This window comes from Emydura macquarii, unplaced genomic scaffold (assembly GCF_026122565.2).
Source record: "Emydura macquarii macquarii isolate MOO-44397 ecotype Brisbane River unplaced genomic scaffold, CSIRO-AGI_Emac_v2 contig_3470, whole genome shotgun sequence".
Taxonomy (NCBI): domain Eukaryota; kingdom Metazoa; phylum Chordata; order Testudines; family Chelidae; genus Emydura; species Emydura macquarii.
The window spans coordinates 6,711,010-6,732,204 of NW_027133607.1; the positions used below are offsets into that span (position 1 = coordinate 6,711,010).

General features: G+C 40.9%; 1 protein-coding gene across 8 annotated transcripts in view; it reads left to right on the forward strand.

Moving 5' to 3' along the window:
* The first annotated feature begins 3,104 nt into the window (after positions 1 to 3,104).
* Positions 3,105 to 21,195, forward strand: part of EXOC4 (exocyst complex component 4) — a 542,063-nt gene continuing 523,972 nt past the window's right edge. For all 8 annotated transcript variants that reach the window (XM_067534924.1, XM_067534925.1, XM_067534927.1 and 5 more), the window contains exon 1: positions 3,105 to 3,221. In XM_067534924.1, the coding sequence (XP_067391025.1) occupies positions 3,136 to 3,221 (86 nt within the window). In that variant the 5' untranslated portion in view covers positions 3,105 to 3,135. The remainder of the gene's footprint in view (positions 3,222 to 21,195) is intronic.

The window sequence follows — 21,195 nt, forward strand, 5'->3', positions numbered from 1 at the left end:
GTGCGTACAGCATAGTCAATAGGAATCACCAATTAACAAAAAACACTGGCAAGAAGTCAATGTGAAAACACTCCTTCCAGCCAGCATATAACACTCTGATTCAAAACACCATCTTCAATCAAAGGCATGAATAAATCTGTCCGGAGAGTCAATAAAGCTGAGTTTTCCCAGATCAGATGGGAAGCAAGTTCTAGAGCTCAGGGCTTATTTACAAGGAGAAATTGACAAGAATAGTTGTTGCAGAGTAAGCTATATATAATGTTTGTAGGTTTCTGGGACAAGGAAGGTTCTGTCACACTGAAGGCACAGAGGAGGCCTCCATCTAAATCAGAGGTGGGCAAACTACAGCCCGCCTGAGCTTCTCATCAGGCACTCCAGCTCAACCGGTGGTCCACCAGCTGCATTCAGGTGGTCCACGGAAAGGTTGTAGAATGAGCTGTGTGTTGTGGCAGCGGCCACTCCCTCTCCCAACCCAGACCTTCCCCTGACCCACTCCGCACCATGTGGACCCAGCAGCACCCTGGCTGGAGCACAGCAGCCGCTCCCACATACTGGCCCTGCCTCTTCTCCCAGCCCCTCTCCCATCACGTGGGCCCAGTGTCGCCCTGACTGGAGACACTCCTGGAGCATTAATGGCCCGCTATACAATTTCTATACCCAGATGTGGCCCTCAGGCCAAAAAGGTTGCCCACACCTGATCTAAATGCTAAGAAGAGGAGGGTTTTTATTTCCACCCTGTGATTAGAAGCTCTGTAGACCTTTTTTATCATCCAAGTTATTAACCGGGAGAGTCAGTTGCTTTCCTCTTTGTTCATGTGGTCGGGGCTCAGCATCTCCAGTGCTTCTGGCTCTGGGGCATTTTGAGCTGGCTTACGGGTGGCCAACCTAGTAGTCAGAGCCAGAGTCCACAGTCATAAGACAGGAACCAAGTGTCAGCTGGATCAGGATACTGGGAGGTCAGAAACAGAAGACAAGCTGGAGATCAGAACCATGAGGTGGGAACCAGAGTCAGGCTGGGTCAGGATATCAGGGGGTCAGAGGCAGGAGACAAACTGGAGATTGGGAACCACAAATCAGATACCAGAAGTCAAGCCAGGTCAGGATGCCAAAAAATCAAGCTGGGGGTAGCAGCAGGATAGAGACCAAATATTCTGACAGTTTTCTATGCTTGCTGCTTGTTTAAGTAGGGCCAGTGGGCCAGTTAGCTGCTCCGGGACTCTGCCAGTCAGACTTCAGGGGGGCTGAGCCTCACACTGGGGCTGGGCTTTGTGGGTCCCAAGTAAGCTATTGTTAGCATGTTGCCAAGTGGAGGGTAGGCGCATGGCTTCTCCCTTGAGCCTTACAAGCCCAGGCTGAGATCCATTAGTTGTGATACTCTGCCTGGTCTGCTTGTATCAGGCAGATACAAGGTTAGCACCAGTTTGTACTGTGGAATGCACTAGACCCCAGTTAATAAACAGAGAGCTCATTTGGAAACTGATGAATTGAGCAAAAAGGCCAAAATCTCAGTAGACGATAATTCTATGATACTATCAGCATCACTGATTCAACAGTAAAATCCTGTCTGTCATGATGATCAGCTGGTGATTTTGTGGCATCGCAGCAAGCTAAAATAGAGACCTGATAGAAAAATAATTTTTCCCCCTGAAAATTGTTAATGAAAAACGACAATTCTCTTGTTTGTGTTTAAATGTTTCAAGTTTTATTTGAAAACCCTCAAACCATTTTTCCCCAGTTTTTGGGCACCAAAACCAAAAAATTGTTTGGTTTCGTGGTTTTCGATGAAAGGCTGAAGATTGTGAACAAAAATCAACATTTTCTGCAAAACTTTCCATTTTGTTAAAAAAGAACACTGCATTAAAAAAAACCAACCACGTTTTGATGAGAACTTTTCTCCCAGCTCTACTAAAATATCATCATGCTATGACACAGCTCCATGTTCAAGTTGCAATGTTTATCATGTGATGCTGATGCTTCAGCCAATTATAATGCCACACCACATTAAGTCAAAGTGAAGTGTTATCACACCATGTTACTATACCACACTATAATGTTGTTTCATCACGCAACATCAGTGAAACCACATTGAATTATGATGCGGCATTGTGCTACTGCTTCATTATACCATGCCAAAACCTCATTTACTTCCAATGTCACGTCATTGCTCCAATACCTCATCATGGGGCATGTAACCCTCATCTCATGTGACTCAACAGCAACAGAACCAGTCCATGAAATCATGATGCTGTCTTGCCTGGTGAGGACTTTCTGCTTCTCTCTCCCTTCCATCCTCCATTTTTTTTTTATCTGGCTAAAGTCCAAGATCAAACTACAAATGAATAGCATAAAACTAGAAATAAATAGCATTGCCAAGATGCTTTTTCAAGATCAAACTAAAAATGAATAGCATAAAAATGAACAGTCTTTCTGCAGTGTTTGGGAAAGTGCCTACCATATAGTGGGTGCTAATGCAAGTAAATAAGAGTAATGATTATAACAATACATGCAATAACATACGTAGAGTCATAGGACTGGAAGGGACCTCAAGAGGTCATCTAGTCCAGTCCCCTGCACTCAAGGCAGGACTAAGTCTTATCTAGACCATCCCTGACAGGTGATTGTCTAACCGGCTCTTAAAAACCTTCAATGACAGAGACTCCACAACCTCCCAGGCAATTTATTCCAGTGCTTTATTTTCCCTGACAGTTAGTAATTTTTTCCTAATGTCCAACCTAAACCGCCCTTACTGCAATTTAAATGTACAGAAAAAACCCACATAGTAACAAGAATAATGGGGGTGACACTGGAAACGTTGAGGCTATTGAACCGGGTATGTCAGACTGGCCCCAAACCCCTCCCTCTAGGCCAAGGCTAGAGCGTTTTATGCCAAGTTCGCCCAGACCAACTCAGTTTCATCTGCCAGTCAGCTGAGTGTGGGAATGAGATGAAGAAAACTACAACTCCCAGCGTGCCTGGGGGCACTCCCACGCGTTGCATAGAAGCTTGATCGCCCACCTCCCGCCTCCTGCTGGCTCCGATTGGATTGTTGAGTCCAGGTCGCTGAGATCCGCGCTCCTGATTGATCGAGCTGCAGACAGCAAGGGTGTGCGCTCCTGTGTATGGGGTGGGCTCAAGATGGCGGCGGGAGAGGCCTCTGGGAGATACAGGAGCACCATGAGCAAGAGCAAGGACCCCTCGGGCCTGCTCATCTCTGTGATCAGGTAGGGGGGGAGGTGGGCGGCGCGTCCCCTCGAGCCCCCCCCAGCAGGGCTCCCTGGGCCGCGCTTCCCCCTCAGGCGGCCCGCGGGAGCTGCCGTTGGGGCGACCCCCAGCCCCAGACCTAGCCCCCCCTCCCCCCCCACCACGGCTGCCGCAGGGAGTCGGGATCCTCTGCCAGCGGCGGGGTGCCCAGGGCCAGGGAGGGGCCCCGCTGGCCAGGCCTGGAGGCGCCTCTGGTGCTGTGACTCGAGGGATCTCCCCCCAGGTTTCAGGAACCCCCCCCCAGCCCTTGACAGCAGCAAACCCTGGAGCAAACCAATGTCTCGGGGGGCTGGTTGGGGGAGGGGCGTAGCCTCAGTGGGGACCCCAGGCTGTGGCCTCAGGGGACCTCAGGCTCAAACGCCACTCAGGGGATGCTGGGCACCTTCAGCTGGAGGGTCCCCCCCAGTTATCAGAGGCGCTCGTCTGCATTGGTGGGTGGCCCCTGTGGACCACAACAGCCCTGCTAATTCCCGAGGGCCCTGACAGAAACAAGGAGAGACCTAGAGACCGGGCAACCCCACCAGGGCTTCTCCCCATCCCTGCAACTTCTAGGAAGTCCTTCAGTGGGAGTAAAGGCATCCCTCTGCTCTGTGGTGGCTGTAGTAGGTCTTACCCCCAGTTCCCCTGCAGTTTCTTGGCTGACTTCATTGCCTAAGGATCTTGTGACCACCACAGACTCTTTCTCCTCTGGGCCATATTCTGGGGTCCCTCAATGAAAGCTGCAGACTTAGTATCATTCGCATGATGTCCGGGAAGGACTGGAGCACCCCATATGCACGGGGATGTCAGACCTGGTTAGACTAAGGCTGGTCAGAAGGCACCAGGAAATGTACATGCAGCCTCATATCCTGTTATAAGCCACAGCAATTGAAAAGTGGCTGCCTTTTAGGGATTTATATTGCTTGACGGGATGATAAGGAAAAACTGCAAGTATGTCAAGTTACGTTGTGACTCTGCTGTTTTTTGTGTGCAAAACATCCTACAACCCCTCTTCTCTGTGTCAGAGGATGATCCAGCTACGGTTCCTGGAGCTGTCTGATCTCCTCGCTCCACTCCACTAGTTTTTCTCTATTTCTTTTAAAAACACTTTTAAAATCATGTCCTTTCTATGCTGCTTATGATCAGTGAGTTGGCAGCCACTTTCCCACACTGGTGCTTAGTAATGCCAACCTTTCACATGCTGATGCTTACTAATATTATTATTTGCTGTCCCCACACATGCACTCATCATCTTGTAATGGGACAGTTGTATTGATAGTGCATTATAAAAAATCAGTGGCTTTGTATCATCTACCTGAAATAAACTATAATAATTTGCATTTACACAGCACCTGTTATTCATGAATCTCAGTGTCCTATACAAATAATGATGATCGACAAAATGCTGGTTTTCTTTGGTGTTCTGCAAGGTTAGGTCAGCGATTGTAGACTAGATGGGGAGAGCTCTGAGTTACTACAGAAATGTTTTCCCAGGTGTCTGGCTGATGGGTCTTGCCCACATGCTCAGGGTCTAACTGAACACGCTATTTAGGGTTGGGGAAGAATTTTCCTCTGGGTCAGTTTGGCAGAGACCCTGGGGATTTTTCATCTTCCTCTGCAGCATGGGAAACAGGTCACTTGCTGGTTTGAAGTAGATTAAATGGTGGATTCTCTGTAACTTGAAGTCTTTAATTTAAGATTTGAGGATTTCAGTAACTCAGTGAGAGGTTATGGGTAAAGCTACAAATCAATCATGGAAGTCACTAATTCTGTGATTTTACGAGACCTCCACAACTTCTTTAAAATACCACTAATTCAGTCCTGCCGCCCATAACTTAGGTTTGCGGGGACCATTGTAGCATGGGGTCCCTGGCAATTGCCCTGTTTGATACCCCTGTGTACATTTCCATGATTTTATTGTTTATTGCCTGCATCCTGTCTGTGACTTTTAATAAAAATACCTGTGCCAAAATCTTAGCCTTAGGAGTAGGTGGATGAGGTTGAGTGGTTTGAAGGGTACAGGGGATCAAGACTAGATGATCAGGATGGTCCCTTCTGGTCTAAAAGTCTATGGGTATGTCTACACTGCAATTAGACACCCACATTTCACCTGTATCAGCTGATTCAGGCTAAGGGGATGTTTAATAGTGGTTTAGACAGATGTTCAGGCTTCGGTTGCAGTCTGACCTCTGGAATGCTTCCACCTTGCAGGGTCCTAGAGCCTGGGCCCCCAGCCTCAGCATGAACATCTACACCTCAATTGAACAGCTTCTTAGCCTGAGCCCTGTGAGCCTGTCAGTTGGCATGGGCCAGCCACGGGTTTTTAATTGCAGTGTAGCCATACCGAAAGAGTCTATGAATTCCAGAGAGATAGCAGTCTTTAGTGGACAATTATTTAGATCACATATAAAGCATGCTATATAATCTTTCAAGTATCCCAGATGTGTTAACTTTAGTCTTTAGAGTGTGTGATGGTAACAAATAAGAGGCACAAGTAATAATAAATATAATGAGAGAAATGAAATGAGCTGGATTTCTTTAACACACCTGAAGTTTTCTGTGCCCTTGGTTTCAAGGTTTGTTTTGTGTCAATTTAACAATAAATAGTGATAATGAATAGAAGATTAGATTTTTCTTTAGGATGGAGATAAATTTGTATGTCATATAAAATAAGATGTTTTGAAGATTGGTGTGTATTGCAGAGTGCTACAGCGCGTATTCTTTGTATGACATTAATACAAAAAAAAAATCAGTGTGCATAAAAAAGTCTAGAGAGTTTGTGAAGGAGGAGGAAAGTTGAATTGAAAACATTCTGTGCTTCTATCCAAACATGCAATTTTCAAATAAAGATTAGCCATGCTCCTAACAATGTCAAATTCTGGACCCAGTCCTACAAATACTAACAAACACAAATGAAGAAGTCAGTCAGACTATTTGCATGAATAAAATATCTCATGTACACTTCACAGGATTGTGCTCTCAGCCTTGATCCTGAAATTATATGTGCATGTGTTTAGAAATATAACAAACCAAAACAAATAAGGTTTTATGAAACCTAAGTCCAATAAAAGTATTTCAAAATGAAACTAGTTGTTTCTAAGGTCAATAAATGTTACTCGGAACATGTTTGAAACGCAGACACAGCAGCACTAAGACCTGGAAGTGAAACTAACTATAAACAAAAATTAACCTGGTTTAATTGCTCTCTTCCTGTCCAAAGTAAGAGAAATTGAAAACGTGAACAGAGGATAAATGGTGACAAATTAATTTACCATCCCAAAATACATTAAATTATTGAAAGCCAAAGAATTAATAACATAGATACATTCTGTTGTGGCATATGACCAAGTTGTAGAGTCTTTTACAGAGGACTGCAAGAATTCATTTGAGGGAAGATGAAATGTCTAAGCCAAAACTTAAGTGTGTGTCTATGACATATTTATAGTGGGAAAACCGAAAAGGGTCCTAACATAAAATTCTTATTTTGAAATAATTCTTTACCAGAGTTACTAATGACAGCTTCAGAAATTTTAATAATGTTAATGACTTATTACTATTTAAGCTACTTTTAGTGTCACTGCATGTGGACTGTGAAACTAGATGTATCATTTTTACTTTCTCTTTTGTTACGTTTGTTATGGTTCTCAAACCCAGTGCTCTTGGGTTTGAGATTCCAGGGAAGATTTAAATCTCCAACTTTTTCCATAATTCTTAAAAACTGAAAACCACGTCTGTTTATATAAGATGTTATCACATCTCCTATCCCCCATTTTTAACAAAAACCTAAATTTGGAATCTTTTAGGTTTATAGTGAAATATCTGATATTGTTATATGTTTGTTGTAGCTGTCTAGGAACTTTTGTTATAGAGGAACTGATATCACAGAGAGTTTAGTCCCAAATTTCAATTTAACATTTCGATAAAATACTGTGTGAAAATATTAAAACGTTCTAGTGAGTCATGACATTTAAGAAATAAAAAATCAATGGAAGCTGTTCTTGTTTTGAATCTAAACTTTCCCTGCAGTGTTTGCAATCCAGACTCAGTATTGAAGTAGTCCATAGGAATCTGAATGTGAAACTGATTAGCAATGAAAGGAAAACTGATCTGTTAATAACTTCATTTTCTATGCATAGTTGAGTGTAAAAAGTAAATGGCATAAATGGTGAAAAGGAAGTTATGTTATTAAAATTCATTCTCTGATCTTTTTTATTAGTAATTAAGATAAAGATGAACGTGCTGGACAGCTAATAACATTTCCTTGCCTGTTGTTTTGCGTGTCTAGAAATATACCAGTCTTTTTTTATATATGATTGTTGTTATATTTGACGTAAAACTGAAGGAAGCACATTTAAACTCAGATGAAATCCAACTGAGATGATGTCAAGGAATATTAAATGGGAAAGATATATGGGTAGTAGGGAAAGCTATGTAATTTTGAGCATTCAGTAGACTATTACCAACTGTAATATTGTAATGTAACTGTAATATTACCAACTTGAAATTTAGTTTGTTCAAAATAAAAAAGCTTAAAGTAATTTCATCTCTATAACACCTGCTTCCAGGTTCCCCTGCAAGCTTTTCTGTTTTTATAGTCACATTTTTCTATTTATTTAAATGTGAAAGACCCACACAAAAAGCAGGGGTAACTGATGAGTTTCTGTGAAACAGTGAATCGCCTCATAATCTAGATAAATGAGAAATCTTCTTAAAAGAAAGTTTCAGGAAAACCAGTTTATTCCCAATGCAATGGCCTACACATGAGAAACAGTGAAACTGACTATACACAAAATGCTGTCAAACACAGAAGAACTGTAAACGAACAGGAAAATAGAGAACATCTGAGAACCCCCTCTTTCATTTACCATAATCTTAGGTGTTTGTAACAATAGTAGGCATGTTTTCAGAAAGAAATTGATCTTGTTCAAGTTGACAGTGTCTATTTATTTGTTTTTAAAATGCTTTCAGTTTTTCAGAGGAAAAGCACTTACCAAATGCAAATTATTGCTAATAAAGGGCCTGATTTTGATACCCTTACTCTGTTGAGTGGCCTCTTACTTCTCAAGTAGTATCATTGATATTGAATATTGTCTAATGTGATATTATTCCCGGGAGCCTAGGAATTGGAACTCTTGGGTTTTATTCCTAATTTGATGAATTCAGCGTGAGTAAGAGTATCAGGGCCAGATTCTCAGCTAGTGTAAATTGTCATATCTCTGTTGACTTCAACTGAGTTATGACAGTTTACACAAGTTGAGAGTATATTTCCGTGTAGGAGCATCTGCTTCATCATGATATCTTGGGGGAGCTGCCTGTCATTGGCCCTTTGAATTTTCCAGAGGTTGTGTTGTAAGGGTCCTAAGATCCACTTAGACTGCTCCAGAGTCAAAAGCTGTGCCCCAGCAGAGTTTAGAAACACTAGAATGACCTCAGTCTCTGGGTCACTTAGAAACACCACAGCACCTTGGGATGCAGATAATCAGGGAATTGAGGGATAGTCCATAGAAAGGGCTGTAGCTTGTATCTCAGTAAAGTTAGTATTACTGTCCCTGGTAAGTGGCAGTCCTTCCCATTGCATTGGGAATAGATTGGTTTTCTGGACACTTTCTTTTAAGAAGATTTTTCCTTTATCTAGGTCCTGATGCAGATCATGGTACAGTACCACGCTTGCTCACAATAACAGACAAAGTAGGGAGAGTGGAGGGGTTAATCGAATGCAGGGTTTGAAAACTTTACTGTATACCTACTAGGAGGAGGGCAATAAAGTAGGTTTGCACTAGAGCACTGTTCCTGTGACCTCCTGTGAAGTTCCCATTTTTTATGTTGGCCTTGTCTGCTAGGTATCTATTAAATTCAAGCGGAAGTGTCACCTAGTAGTGGGTAGAGCACCAAACTGGGAATCAGGCTCATATTATGAGAGCTGAGCCAGGTTCTGTTTTTAGTGGCTCTGCCACTGACTTGCTGTATGGTCTTGGGTGGGTTCCATCACCTCTTTCTGCCTCATTTTCCTTTATGAAAAATAGGGATATTTCAGCACAGAGAGAGACCACATAGTCCACCACAACATGTGGTATAAATAACTGGATAGGGTGTCGTGAAGCTTAGTATATGTTTGTCAAGTACACTGATGACAGGTGCTGGAGACACGTGCACTACTGCATCTGAATGTTCCCCATTTCTGCTGCTGCTGGGATTCTGCTGCTCTCTTTCCCTCTGGCAGCTTACAGGAGGATGGATCTCCATTCTCTCTTCCTCCTGGCCCTTGTGGGTGCTGGAAGGAGCATCATTACCACTCTTCCTTATTCTCATCTCATTTCCCTCCTGCCTTGCCAGAACAGAAGAATAAAACTGAAGTGATGGCAGGGCAAGGACTCTTTTTTAATATTGGACCTTGTTTAGAGCAGGGACTTGGAGTCAGGTCTGTTGGATTCTATTCTCAGTACTGCTCCTGATTTGCTGTGTATTCCGAAGCAAAATGCTTCGGAACAATATATCACCCTCCTCTTTATAACTGTTTTCATGTTCATTCCCCCTTAGTCGTCTTTTCTCCAGACTAAACAAACAAAACTTTTGTTCAGTCTTTCCTCTTAGGTCATGTTTTCTAGAACTTTAATCATTTTTGTTGCTCTCCTCTGGACTTTCCCCATATGTGGTGCCCAGAACTAGACACAATACTCCAGTTGAGGCCTTATCAGTGCTGAGTAGAGTGGAAGAATTACTTTTCATGTCTTGCTTACTACACTCTTGCTAATACGTCCCAGAATGATTTTGCTTTTTTGGTAGCAGTATTACATTGGTGGCTCTCATGGGGGTTGTAGAGGATCACAACCTAAATATCCTTTTCTGCAGCACTCCTTCCAAGGCAGTCATTTCCCATTTTGTATTTGTGCAATTAATTATTCCTTCTTAAGTCTAGTACTTTTCATTTGTCCTTCTTGAGTTTCATACTACTTAATTCAGACCATTTCTTCAGTTTGTCAAGATCATTTTAAATTCTGATCCTGTCCTCCAAAGTGCTTGCAATCCCTCCCAGCTTGGTACTGTCTGCAGACTGTATAAGTGTACTCTCTCTGCCATTATTCAAATAATTTATGAAGATATTGCTAGAACTGCACCCAGGACGTATCCTGGTGGGACTGCACTTGATATGCCCTTCCAGCTTAATTGTGAACCCATTGATAACTACTTTCTGAGTACGGTTTTCCAGCCAGTTGTGCACACACCTTATAGTAGGTTGTTCTAGGCCAGGGTTTCTCAACGACTGGTCCATGGACTAGCACTGGTCCCTGAGAGCTCCCTGACACAGTATAGGAAGCCTGAGATCTCCCTGACACAGTATAGGAACCTGGTCCCTGATATCAAAAAGGTTGAGAAGCACTGTTCTAGGCTATTTTTCTCCAATTTGTTTATGAGAAGGTCATGTGAGACAGCATCAAAAGCCTTACTAAATTTGAGATATATCACATTCACTGCTTCCCCTATACCCATTAGGCTTGATATCTTGTCAAAGAAGGATATTAGGTTGGTTTGACATGATTTGTTCTTGACAAATCCATGTTTCCTTTTATTTATTACCTTTTCTTTTTCTAGGTGCTTATAAATTGTTTGATTATTTGCTCCATTATATTTTTAGGGTACCAAAGTTAAGATGACTGGTCTATAATTCTTTGGGTTGTCCTCATTCCCTTTTTTATCGAGTCCTTTTCCAGTCCTCTGGTACCCCGTTTACACTGAAGTTTGTTATGTTATTTGTCCGATCATTGCTAACTTTTTTGGTGAAAACTTCAGCCATTGCTGTGTTTACTGTTAGTGTCTTTCCCTCCTCATTGAGTGATGGACCTACCCTGTCCTTTGTCTTCCTTTTGCTGTGTATGTATTATCCTTTATATCCCCAGCTAGTTTAATTTTGTTTTGTGCCTTGGCCTTTCTAAATTTCTCCATACATGCTTGTGTTGTTTTTTATTTTTATTTTTTTTATTTTTAATATTTATCCTTTATAATTTGACCTAGTTTCCCCCCGTTGTATGACTCTTTTCTGAGTTTCAGGTCATTGAAGATCTCCTGATTAAGCCAGTGTGTCCTCTTACTTTACTTCCTGTCTTTCCTACATATTGGTACAGTTTGTTATTGTGTCCTTAATGTCTCTCAAAAAATTGCCAACTCTCCTGAACTCTTTTTTTTACCTTAGACTTGCTTCCCATGGGATCTTACCTACCAGTTCTCTGGGTTTGCTGAAGTCCATCTTCTTGAAGTCCATTGTCTTCATTCTGCTGTTTTCCCTCCTACCATTCCGTAGAATTAGGAATGCTATCATTTCATGATCACTTCCCCCCAGCTATCTTCCACCTTCAGTTTGTCAACTAGTTCCTCTCTATTTATAATGCTTGTGTATCTTTTAAAATGCTGTGAACTGCTTTGAGATTTTCCAATAAAAGGTGCAAGATATAATTTTGTTATTGGAGACCAAGAGCCAGCTGGTTACAGAAGTCTAATGTTAATCCCAACAGCTTTCATACTGTTTCTTTAAAATGTAATGAATTGGATGGAGAAAATTCTAGTCAACTGATGCAAGACAATTTGGGGAATATTTTCTTACCTTGCAGAGGACAAACATATATTTATATTGATTTTTCCTAACCTTTTGTATTGTCTGAGGTTCACTGAGGCAGCTTTGGTTCTCTGAAACAAGCAAGCTGGCATTTAGCAAATGCTATTTTTTGAGAGATCTTGTCAGATTTTTAGTTGGTGAATGTGTCTGCCTTATATTTATTGTAAGGTGTTTCTCTTTCCAATTAAAGGCTGCTATTTTTAAGAAGTGGCCTTTAATAGCTGGTTTAATTGGGAAAACAAACTTTGGTTGTGCCTTGATAAGACCTTATTGCAGTCTTGGTGCAAAGGTTTAGCAGAGGCAAACATACACACACACATTTGGATGTGAAGGAGAACTGAGGGCAAGGGGAGATGTAACATATTACCTACCAACTTTGTTTCTAAAATTTGAGCCTCTATAGCTGTAAATCTGAAAGCATTGTATTCTCACACATGCAATTCCTTTCCTTTTATATATATAAAAATAAATAAAAATACTCATTGGTCAGTACTTCCATTACATTCAAAGTGAACTTTGCTGAATTCATTCTTACTAATGACCTGGCATTTAATCTTTTCTTTCTGTTTGAGAGCATAGAGCTGATGTCCCAATTCATGATTCATAGAAAGGAGGTCCAGTATATAGCTGTTGTCCTCATTTCTTGCAGTCACGATTAGGATATAACAGTTGCAAGAAATATATCCCAAAAGTTCTGCTCTGTAGATGCTGAAACATTTTGTAAAGCTATTTCTATCACAAGTGGTGTTGTAAAACATTTTTTTTTAAAAGCCCCTTCTGCCGGTGTTAAGACCAGCAGCCTGAAAGTTCATAGGATAAAAACATTTCTCTCTGCCTATAATCTGTGAATTGAATTGTAAATTAAACTTTCTATATTGCCTTCCCTCCTGAAGGGATCCCAAAACACTTTTATAGAAACTATACAGATTGACCCTATATGTAGCTGAATTAAAATACAACACTTACTCATCCATTAAGCAGTCACGCTACCACAAAGTTTAGGACTGTGAGTGTAAAATGATACCTTGTCCAGCTGAAACTCCTGGGAAATTGATTTGTAATAGTTTGGCAGAATACAGTATTGGGCATCTGGCCATAACACTGGGTTAACCGCCTTACTCTTGCAAAACAATCAAGAAAAGACACAGGGGATTTTTTTAATGACAGGTGGTCAGGAGAAGAACGATTTTGCATCTTCAGAAGAGATGATCTCCAACCGCATTGTGCCTCTCTATAGTGCTGAAAGCTTGCTCCAATCCTGGCACAAAAAGGAGCAAGCCAACTACTGAATCGTCAGCACTACTTCCTCCAGCCCATAGTTGTACCTTGGAGAACTCCCATCCAAATACTGACTTTGACCAACCCTGGTTAGCTTGTATGATCTGATGGAATGGAAGCAGTAGGTGGTATAATAAGCTTATAAATGCTGCTTCTGTTTTCATCTTTCAGATGGCTGTCCTGAGTAGCATTGTACAACTTTACTTTAATGACTACAGGTGAAAGGGTTATGTCAGTGGTGGAAAGTACTGTTGTTTAATGAGCTTCATATTTTCTTGTGTCTGAATCCATATGATGTCCATTTGTGCTTGTTTTTGGATCCCTGATTAGCTGAAAGACGTATTCAAATTAGAAGCCAGCCCCCCATGAAGAGACTGAGATTGTTCTGTTCTGTATAGGTTCTTAAGCTGGCTTCGTCACCAGAGTATTGAAGTACCTTTCAATCATGCTTTAAGCAGTGTAACTAACATCCTCACATGTGGTTCATTCTTTCTCTTATCCTCTCCCCAGGGGGAGAAGTGTGTGTTCAGTGAAGTGTTTTGTTTTTGGTAGGATTTTGTTTAAATGTACACACTGCTTGAGACATCTCAAGATGTTGAATTCTTACTGCTAATGTTGGAATCTTAAGCTCTGTTATCTGGCATCAAATCTGTCTGCTTCAGAAGGTAATATACAGATATCTTTTGTTTTTTGCTATATCAACCAACCTTTGGTCAAGCTGAGCTCTGCTATCACCAAATACTAGAGACACAGAGCTTTGGAGATGCTCATTTAAGGGTCTGGAGACTGCTATCTAGCTTTAAGCACTCAACTAAAGCCAAATTGCATAGATCTGCCAATTACATTTGGCTCTCAATGATACAAGGTTCACCATCAGTTCCTGTTGCAAATGATAACCTGTGTACAAGTTACAATAGAGATTAAAAGACTACAAAGAGATCAGAGAGAAACTTTTTTCTATATTCCGGTTTATTTTGTACACTTATCAACACTTCGAGTAGAGTCAGTTTCTCTTTTATAGTCAGTTAGTTCTCCCAATCCTTCAAGGTGCTGAGCACCCTCAGTTCCCATTGATGGGGTGATAGTGCTTATGGCACAATGAGATCAAGCCCTGTGTCAGATTCTACCGGAAGATCTTTTATAGTTCCATAGTCAATTTACTGTTTCCTGATATTGATACTCCCTGTTCCCCATTCCTATTAACTTGTACAGTGCTGATTTTAGTTACTTTCCTGCCAGCATCTCGTTGTCTCCCTGGAGGTGTATGTTTTATCTCTTGAACATTTTAACTTGTAATTTTCTCTTGCTCTTCATCTTAAACATTCATGTCACCAAATCCAGAATTTCATGGGAGCAATCAACTAACCTGTGGAAATAATGAGAAAACATTTAACTTGTTGCTGCTCAGTTAAACTGTTAAATATCTCTTGGATAGATTTTGTTCTTTGAGTATCCTAGGTTATCTGTTCTTTCTTTAAAGAAGCAGCTTTTATTAAATTGTTTCAATGGGATTTTGCAGTAATTTATGAACATGTATTATCAGCTTATGTACGTTGAGGTTAAGTACTGCTGGAAGCTGTAGATCAGCCCATCTGGGACTTACCTTTAAGGCAAAAATTTTCAATTATAAAATTCAGATAAGTCCTTTAGTTTCATGAAGCTTTGGAAATGTATGCCACAATGTAGATAGGTAGTAGTTGAATCCCTAGTTGAATCAGCCTCCGAACCCCAAGTTTGTATCTGTATGAGCAGAAAATATAACACTGTTGATCCCAGGTGGCTCACAAAATTGCATCCTATTGAAATGCAGCTGCATGTAGGGTGGAGCCTACTGGCACAAACAAACACTGCACAAGAGTGGTGAGGAGGGAATTGCTAGATAATGTACTAGGTGAACTGCTTTCCTTATTGGATCTTTAATGTCCACACAAAGAGGACAGATCTTGCTTTAATAGCTTCATCAGAATTTGGTCCTGTAGGGTCTTTCAAATAATGTCTGTTCTCACATTGAGTTGGACTTTACTTTACTCTGTGTGTAGTCCTCTTCAGTGGGACTGGTTGTGGAGTATGGGGCTATTCAACATGGATAAAAGAGCCACAGTTAACTGCATGGTACTTTGCTTTGCTCTGTCTGGGCCTGATCCTGGGAAATGCATACCATTGCAGGTTCTAGACATCTCCCAGGATTAGGCTTTTTGTTATGTTGTCTTTTCCAGGATATTTATTTACAGTAAGTGTCATTATTAAAGGACACCATCATTAATTCATATCTTTTTATGGTAATTGTCCACTTCTCCTTGAAGCACCTCTTTGCGGTCTCCCATGGTGTGCTGCGTGCATGGGAATAACTCCCAATCAAAACCTGTAAAGCCAGTGCCTTATTTCCCTCAGGATCTTCCTTAAAACTTGCCCCTTTGGTAATCCACACAGCAGTCTGCAACCTTACAAAGGCTGGGCATGTGGCCTGTTGTGATTACTGCCCACAGTGGCAAAGAATTGTGCGCATCCTGTTATTTGGTTACTCTGTCTCCTCTGTTCCCTACCTGATCCTCTTGTCTATTTGTTAAGTCTCATCCACCCATTATGCCTTTTAGACTGTAAGTTCTTTGGGGAAGGAGCTGTCATATTCTATAGGTTTGTACAGTGCCTAGTACAATGAGGTCCCCGTCAAACAATGGCTTTTTGATGCTACCGCCATATAAATGTTTAATGACGATAATGGTTTAGATTGAAATGCTAAGTAACTCCTGTAACTGGTCTGTGACTTTAGACATCAGCAAGAAATGCATAGTTAGAAGTAAAATAATAATAATAATAAAAGGGCTTCTTGTCGCTCAGTTTTTATTATATACTGAAGTCTCTTTGGAACTTTCCATATGTTTTCTGCACAGAGGAGACAGGCTGTTGCAGGTATCCACAATGCACCACTATAGAGACTTTGTTGCTGGTAGAAACCGTTTCCTTCATTTCACTCCAGATGTTTTCGGTTGGCCACAAATCAGGAGCCTGTGTTGTCCAAGGCAACACATTGATTTTATTTATCCTCCAAAGGACTGTACACATTCTAATATGCGCTTTGGGTCATTGTTCTGGTGCAAAATAAAGCTCTCTTGTAAGTTTCCTTCCTGATAGCATTTGAAGCATCGAAATAATCTGCAATGTTCATCTTAGTGCTCTGCAAGTGTACATGACACTTCATGAAACATAGAAAAGAAAAGGTCTCCACCCTAAATAATATTGACACTTAGCACTGAGTGCTTTTTATCTGTACATTTTGAAAGTGGATAGTAAGCATTATTATCCTAACTTCGCAGCTAAGATAACTCGGGCACTTAGATCCAATCCACTTCCATCAAAGGTAGATCAGGCTTTAAACATCAACTGTATCCTTTTAAAGCTCTGACTTGCTCAAGGCTATAGTACAGTTACATGTCCAGCTACACCACAGCTTCTAACTGGTGTCTTAACTGGGACAGTCACATTGTAGCTGGGTCTCCTGACTCGGTTTTATAGCCATGTCTTGCAGAAAGCTAAGTCAAACCGTTTTAAGTACCAAAGTAGAATGTGGAAGTGACTCTGCAATGTGGTGTCAAAACTAGGAATTGGGAGACTTAGCACGGTATGCAATACAGCAGAGAGGTGGCAGAGAAGCCTAAAGAACAATGTGGAGTGCTGTTGAGATCAAAGTTCCCCTTTCTTCATGTTCTCTAGTGATCCAATGCTCTGTTCCCTTTATTTCCAACTAATTTAGAGGATAACATGCTCTCAGACACTTAATAAATCTTTGTCTCCCTGGTCAGCTGAAAAACATATATATATTTTACGTTTTCTATTTTTATTTTCCTGTGTACGTTTGCAAACTTTTGAGGATAATTAAATTCAGGTGTCTAATTACATAATTTCTTTACAGTTTCAAATACTGGTAAGTAATGTTCCTATTCTTCAATTCCAGGAGTTTACAACCATATGGGGACTGCTTAATATACAAATTTAGTCAAATACAGCGGCAGTTTTTCACTTCTGTAAACTGCCCGTATGTCAACACAGTTGCTCAGAAAAGTTGTAGTCGGAGAATCAAAACTACTAATTCTGTTTTACTTACTTACTTACTTACTTATGTTACAGCATCATCCATTTTGGGAAACACAAAGCCATTAACAAATATTTAATGAATTAAGCCTCCCAAATATTTAGGGATGTATTATCTCTTTTTTTACATATGAGCAAACTGAAGTGAAGAGAAGTTCAGTGGCTTGCTCAAGGTAATTGTGATTGTTGGCAGAATCTCTCACTGGTTTCAATGTGCGTTTCCTCTGAATAAACAACAATGAAGGGGTTCTCAGTGAGTAAAAGTGATTTGCATGTTAAAAGAAACTTGATCTAGGAATGATGATCCATTTCTGATGACACAAGCTCTGCAGACGTGTGCGTTAACTTCTAAGCTTTTTGAGGGCCTGATTTTTTCCTTAAGTGCCAAGCACCCATGACTCCAGTTCAAGTCAGTGGGGGCTGCAAGTGCTCAGTACCATGGAAAATCAGGTCTCCCCTCTTACAGTACACGTGGGGAAGCGCCTAGCATGTTGTGGGCACCACCTCATTATTGGCAGTATATCAGTAGAAGTTGGTTTATAGCATGCATGATCAATGTCATATGCAAAAACGCGGAGAATCTATGCAAAAATGATTGTTACTGCTGTGTTCTACTTGAGAACTGAATCCTTTTATCAAGAAATTCAAAGTTAGGACTCCCTTCACCAAGTCTAGCTCAGCCATAGTCATGCACAGAATATATGAAGTTATAAGATTTATCAGCATACGTAGTAATGCTTATGGATGATTGGATTGAGTTGTGGTTTTTGTTGGAGCTGTAGCTTCCAGCTTTCTAACTGTGCACTTAAATTCTCAATTGTAAATGTTACTTTAACATTATTTTCTCCCATTAAATATCATATATCCACTCTTGCAGCTACAGAGAGAGGAGCCCAAGTTGCACTAGGATCAGTGTAGCCCTACCATGTGATGAGGATTTAGGACGCACATTAAGGGAATCTGCCTCATCTATGTGCTACAGGGACATTTGGCACATTCCAGCATGGTGGGATTTGTGCAGTGTGCCATGGAGGTGGAGTTGATGGATCCACCTCTAAATGGATTTTTCAAATACTGACTCCTGTGTAATGAGCCTAGGGGAAGCTGTGGGGTGACATCCCTGCTGCTCCATGGTTTGGGGCAGGGAGAGGATTAACTCTCGTTTTGTGTCAAACTTGCTTACCCAAGCTGTGTGTGGGGTGGGGGTAAAGATTTAGCAGAAACACTCAGTATATCTTACTCATGCCAAATTAATTAATCTCCTTGCCCTACAGAGTAGGCCATTGAAGATCCCAAATGAGTTCATCCGCTGCATATATTTGGTATCTTCTATTCTTTGCAGCATCTCCATTTCAGATGCCTTTGGTCTCCAGCAAGTCATCAGTTGTATAAATATACATTTGCTTTTTAATATTTTTTGATGATCCTGTCCTCTGTTTGTAATATCCTTTTTGAAGCGTGAAAGTAAAAGTTCTTTTCCAAACAATTTTGATCCTGTCTGTTTGGCAAACGTGCTGACTTTTCTACCTCCTCACCATATAGTTCAACAGAACTGAAGTCAGCAAGGATGCCTTTTGATTTACTTTTCTGCAGTGTAAGTGAGAACATTTGCAATCTTGAGAATAAGTATCCTTTACTGTGCTAGGTGCGGTACAGGACAAGAAAAGAACAGCTCCTTGTGCCAAGGGGTTTAGACAGTGAAGTTCATGCATACCAGGTGGTGGTAGTTGTCTCACAGAGTACATCTACATTGCGATTAAAAAACCTCTGGCACTGAGTCTCAGAGCCTGAGTCAGCTGACGTGTGCTAATGGGGCTTGGCTTGTGGGGCTTAAAATAGCAGTGTAGACGTCTGGGCTCAGAGACCCTGTGAGGGGTCATGGTCTCAAGTCCAAGCCCAAACATCTACAGTGTGATTTTTATAGTCCCGCAGCGCAAGCCCCGTAAGCACATGTCAACTGACCCAAGCCAGCCATGACACTACCACAGGTCTTTTATTGCACTGTAGACTTACCCAAAGTGTCATGGGCACTTTCCTTTAGTTTTTACAGATTCTCTGTCTTTGGTGGATTAATGTTACTTCTTCACAGAGGAAGTGGTTTGTTTAATGAATGATTGCAGAGAGAGGGTGGTCATTAGGTGTACAGGAAGAGGAAGTTGGTTCATGGTGTAAGTGGTAGAATGGGAGATGGACCAATTAGCACCTTGAGAGGCAGACAGGCAGAACAGTCTTAATTGCTTGCTCTAAAGCAATTGGAGGTGAGAAGTTGCACCTCTATGGCTGTAAAAATATATTTAATAAGAATGTTGGATTTAAAAATTATATGTGGCTGTCTAGTCTAGATTATATATTTAAAATTTTTTTTGGAAAAGACATTTACTGTTGCATAATGACCGTAAAGTACTGACATATTTGGCTTTAAACAGCTTGTTTTTTAATTTATCTATGTAGATTGCTACTCACCATCCTTAAAAAGGAGCACATATCCCTTGCTCTAGGTACTCCTAGACAATTCTTAAATACACAACCAAGGTTTTCCATGTCCTAAGGTGGTGTCCTCTCCACTAGGCCATTCTCCCTCTCAACTTCCCTCTGACGTTTTATGTTATACAGCATTTAGAAAGTACTGCTGTGTTATTTTTTCAGCAGTTTAATTAGCCAAAGCTTTAAAGTCTCTTATGTAGTGAATAACAACCTTATTTCCCATGATTTCCCTCTTCTCCATGATGATGTTCTGTAAAAAACCTGGCTATGGTCAGTTTGAGAAGTGATCCTTTTCCGCAGTAGTAAAATAACATAGGGGGGTATAGGCTTTCCCAATCATTCATTGTATGTCTACACATAACCTTTCCCACTGAATTTTGCAAAACATCCTGTTTAAAAAAGAAAGCAGTATGAAACAAATAGAGCTTAGCTGAAAGTGGGTGCCCATTGTCTATGGGGAGGGACAGGGTGCTCCTTTACAGTCCTGCCATTCATGGGATCTCAGCTGATCCATTTGCGTTCATCAGTCAAGTAGAGGGGAAGGTCCACATCCCTGGCACCATCTGCAGCTATGCACTATTTTGAAACAAATTCCACCGATAGGAGTGAGAGTATTACAAAAGAAAGGGGGCTTGTAGGGTACAAATAATTCTGTGTTTGACCCTTTGTCATTACTACTGAAAGAGGTATGAAATGAGTAACAGTTTTTGAAAGCTGACGTACCGTGGTAGTGACTGTGTTGCAAGGGTAGCGCTTCAGCTTACTGCCCTGTGATATGGTTTTTCTAGAATATACCATGTACATAGGATTTGTTTCTGCTGGTCTCTTCAGAGGAAGGCAGCAGGAAAAGAGATGTATAATTGCAACCCCTTGGTGGTCTAGAATATTACCTCTTGAATTTAAGATATCCTTGCTGTAGTCTTGGGACAGTTACATCATTTGAGGTGTTTTTTAACAAGGGGAGAGGGTGCAACTGTTTACTTTCTCTGAAGGAAAAGGGTAAGGGAAATGGAGAAATAGAATCTTTGTAGCCTGTTACTTTTTCTGAGAAGTAGGGAGTATGTTTTCTGTGTATATTTTTAGTGCTTTGTCCGGTATTGCTTTAGATAACTCAGATGATAGGGTTTCTACCACTTTCTTTAAGAGACTATTTTACAAACTAGCAGATCTTGTTAGGTGAATTTTCTTAATATTTAGCCTGTGGTTTTTTTCTTTCTTCAAGTTACTGAAGTTACTCTCTTGTAACACCCTAAATGGATCGTTTGGTGCTTTCATCTTTCAGAGATGGGTAGACAGGTTTCTTACCTTCCCCTCAATCCTGCCGCCCCTGTTGCTGCCAAATGACAAGTCTATTTCCCCAATAACTGGTCACATTTTTTTACTTCCATCAATTCCACAGATACTGGTTTCAGTTTTTGTCTAGACTCCATTGTTTTAACAAGTCCTAAGTGAAAGCCAAATTGTTCAGCAGCAGTGTTCAGTGATTTTTTTTCCCT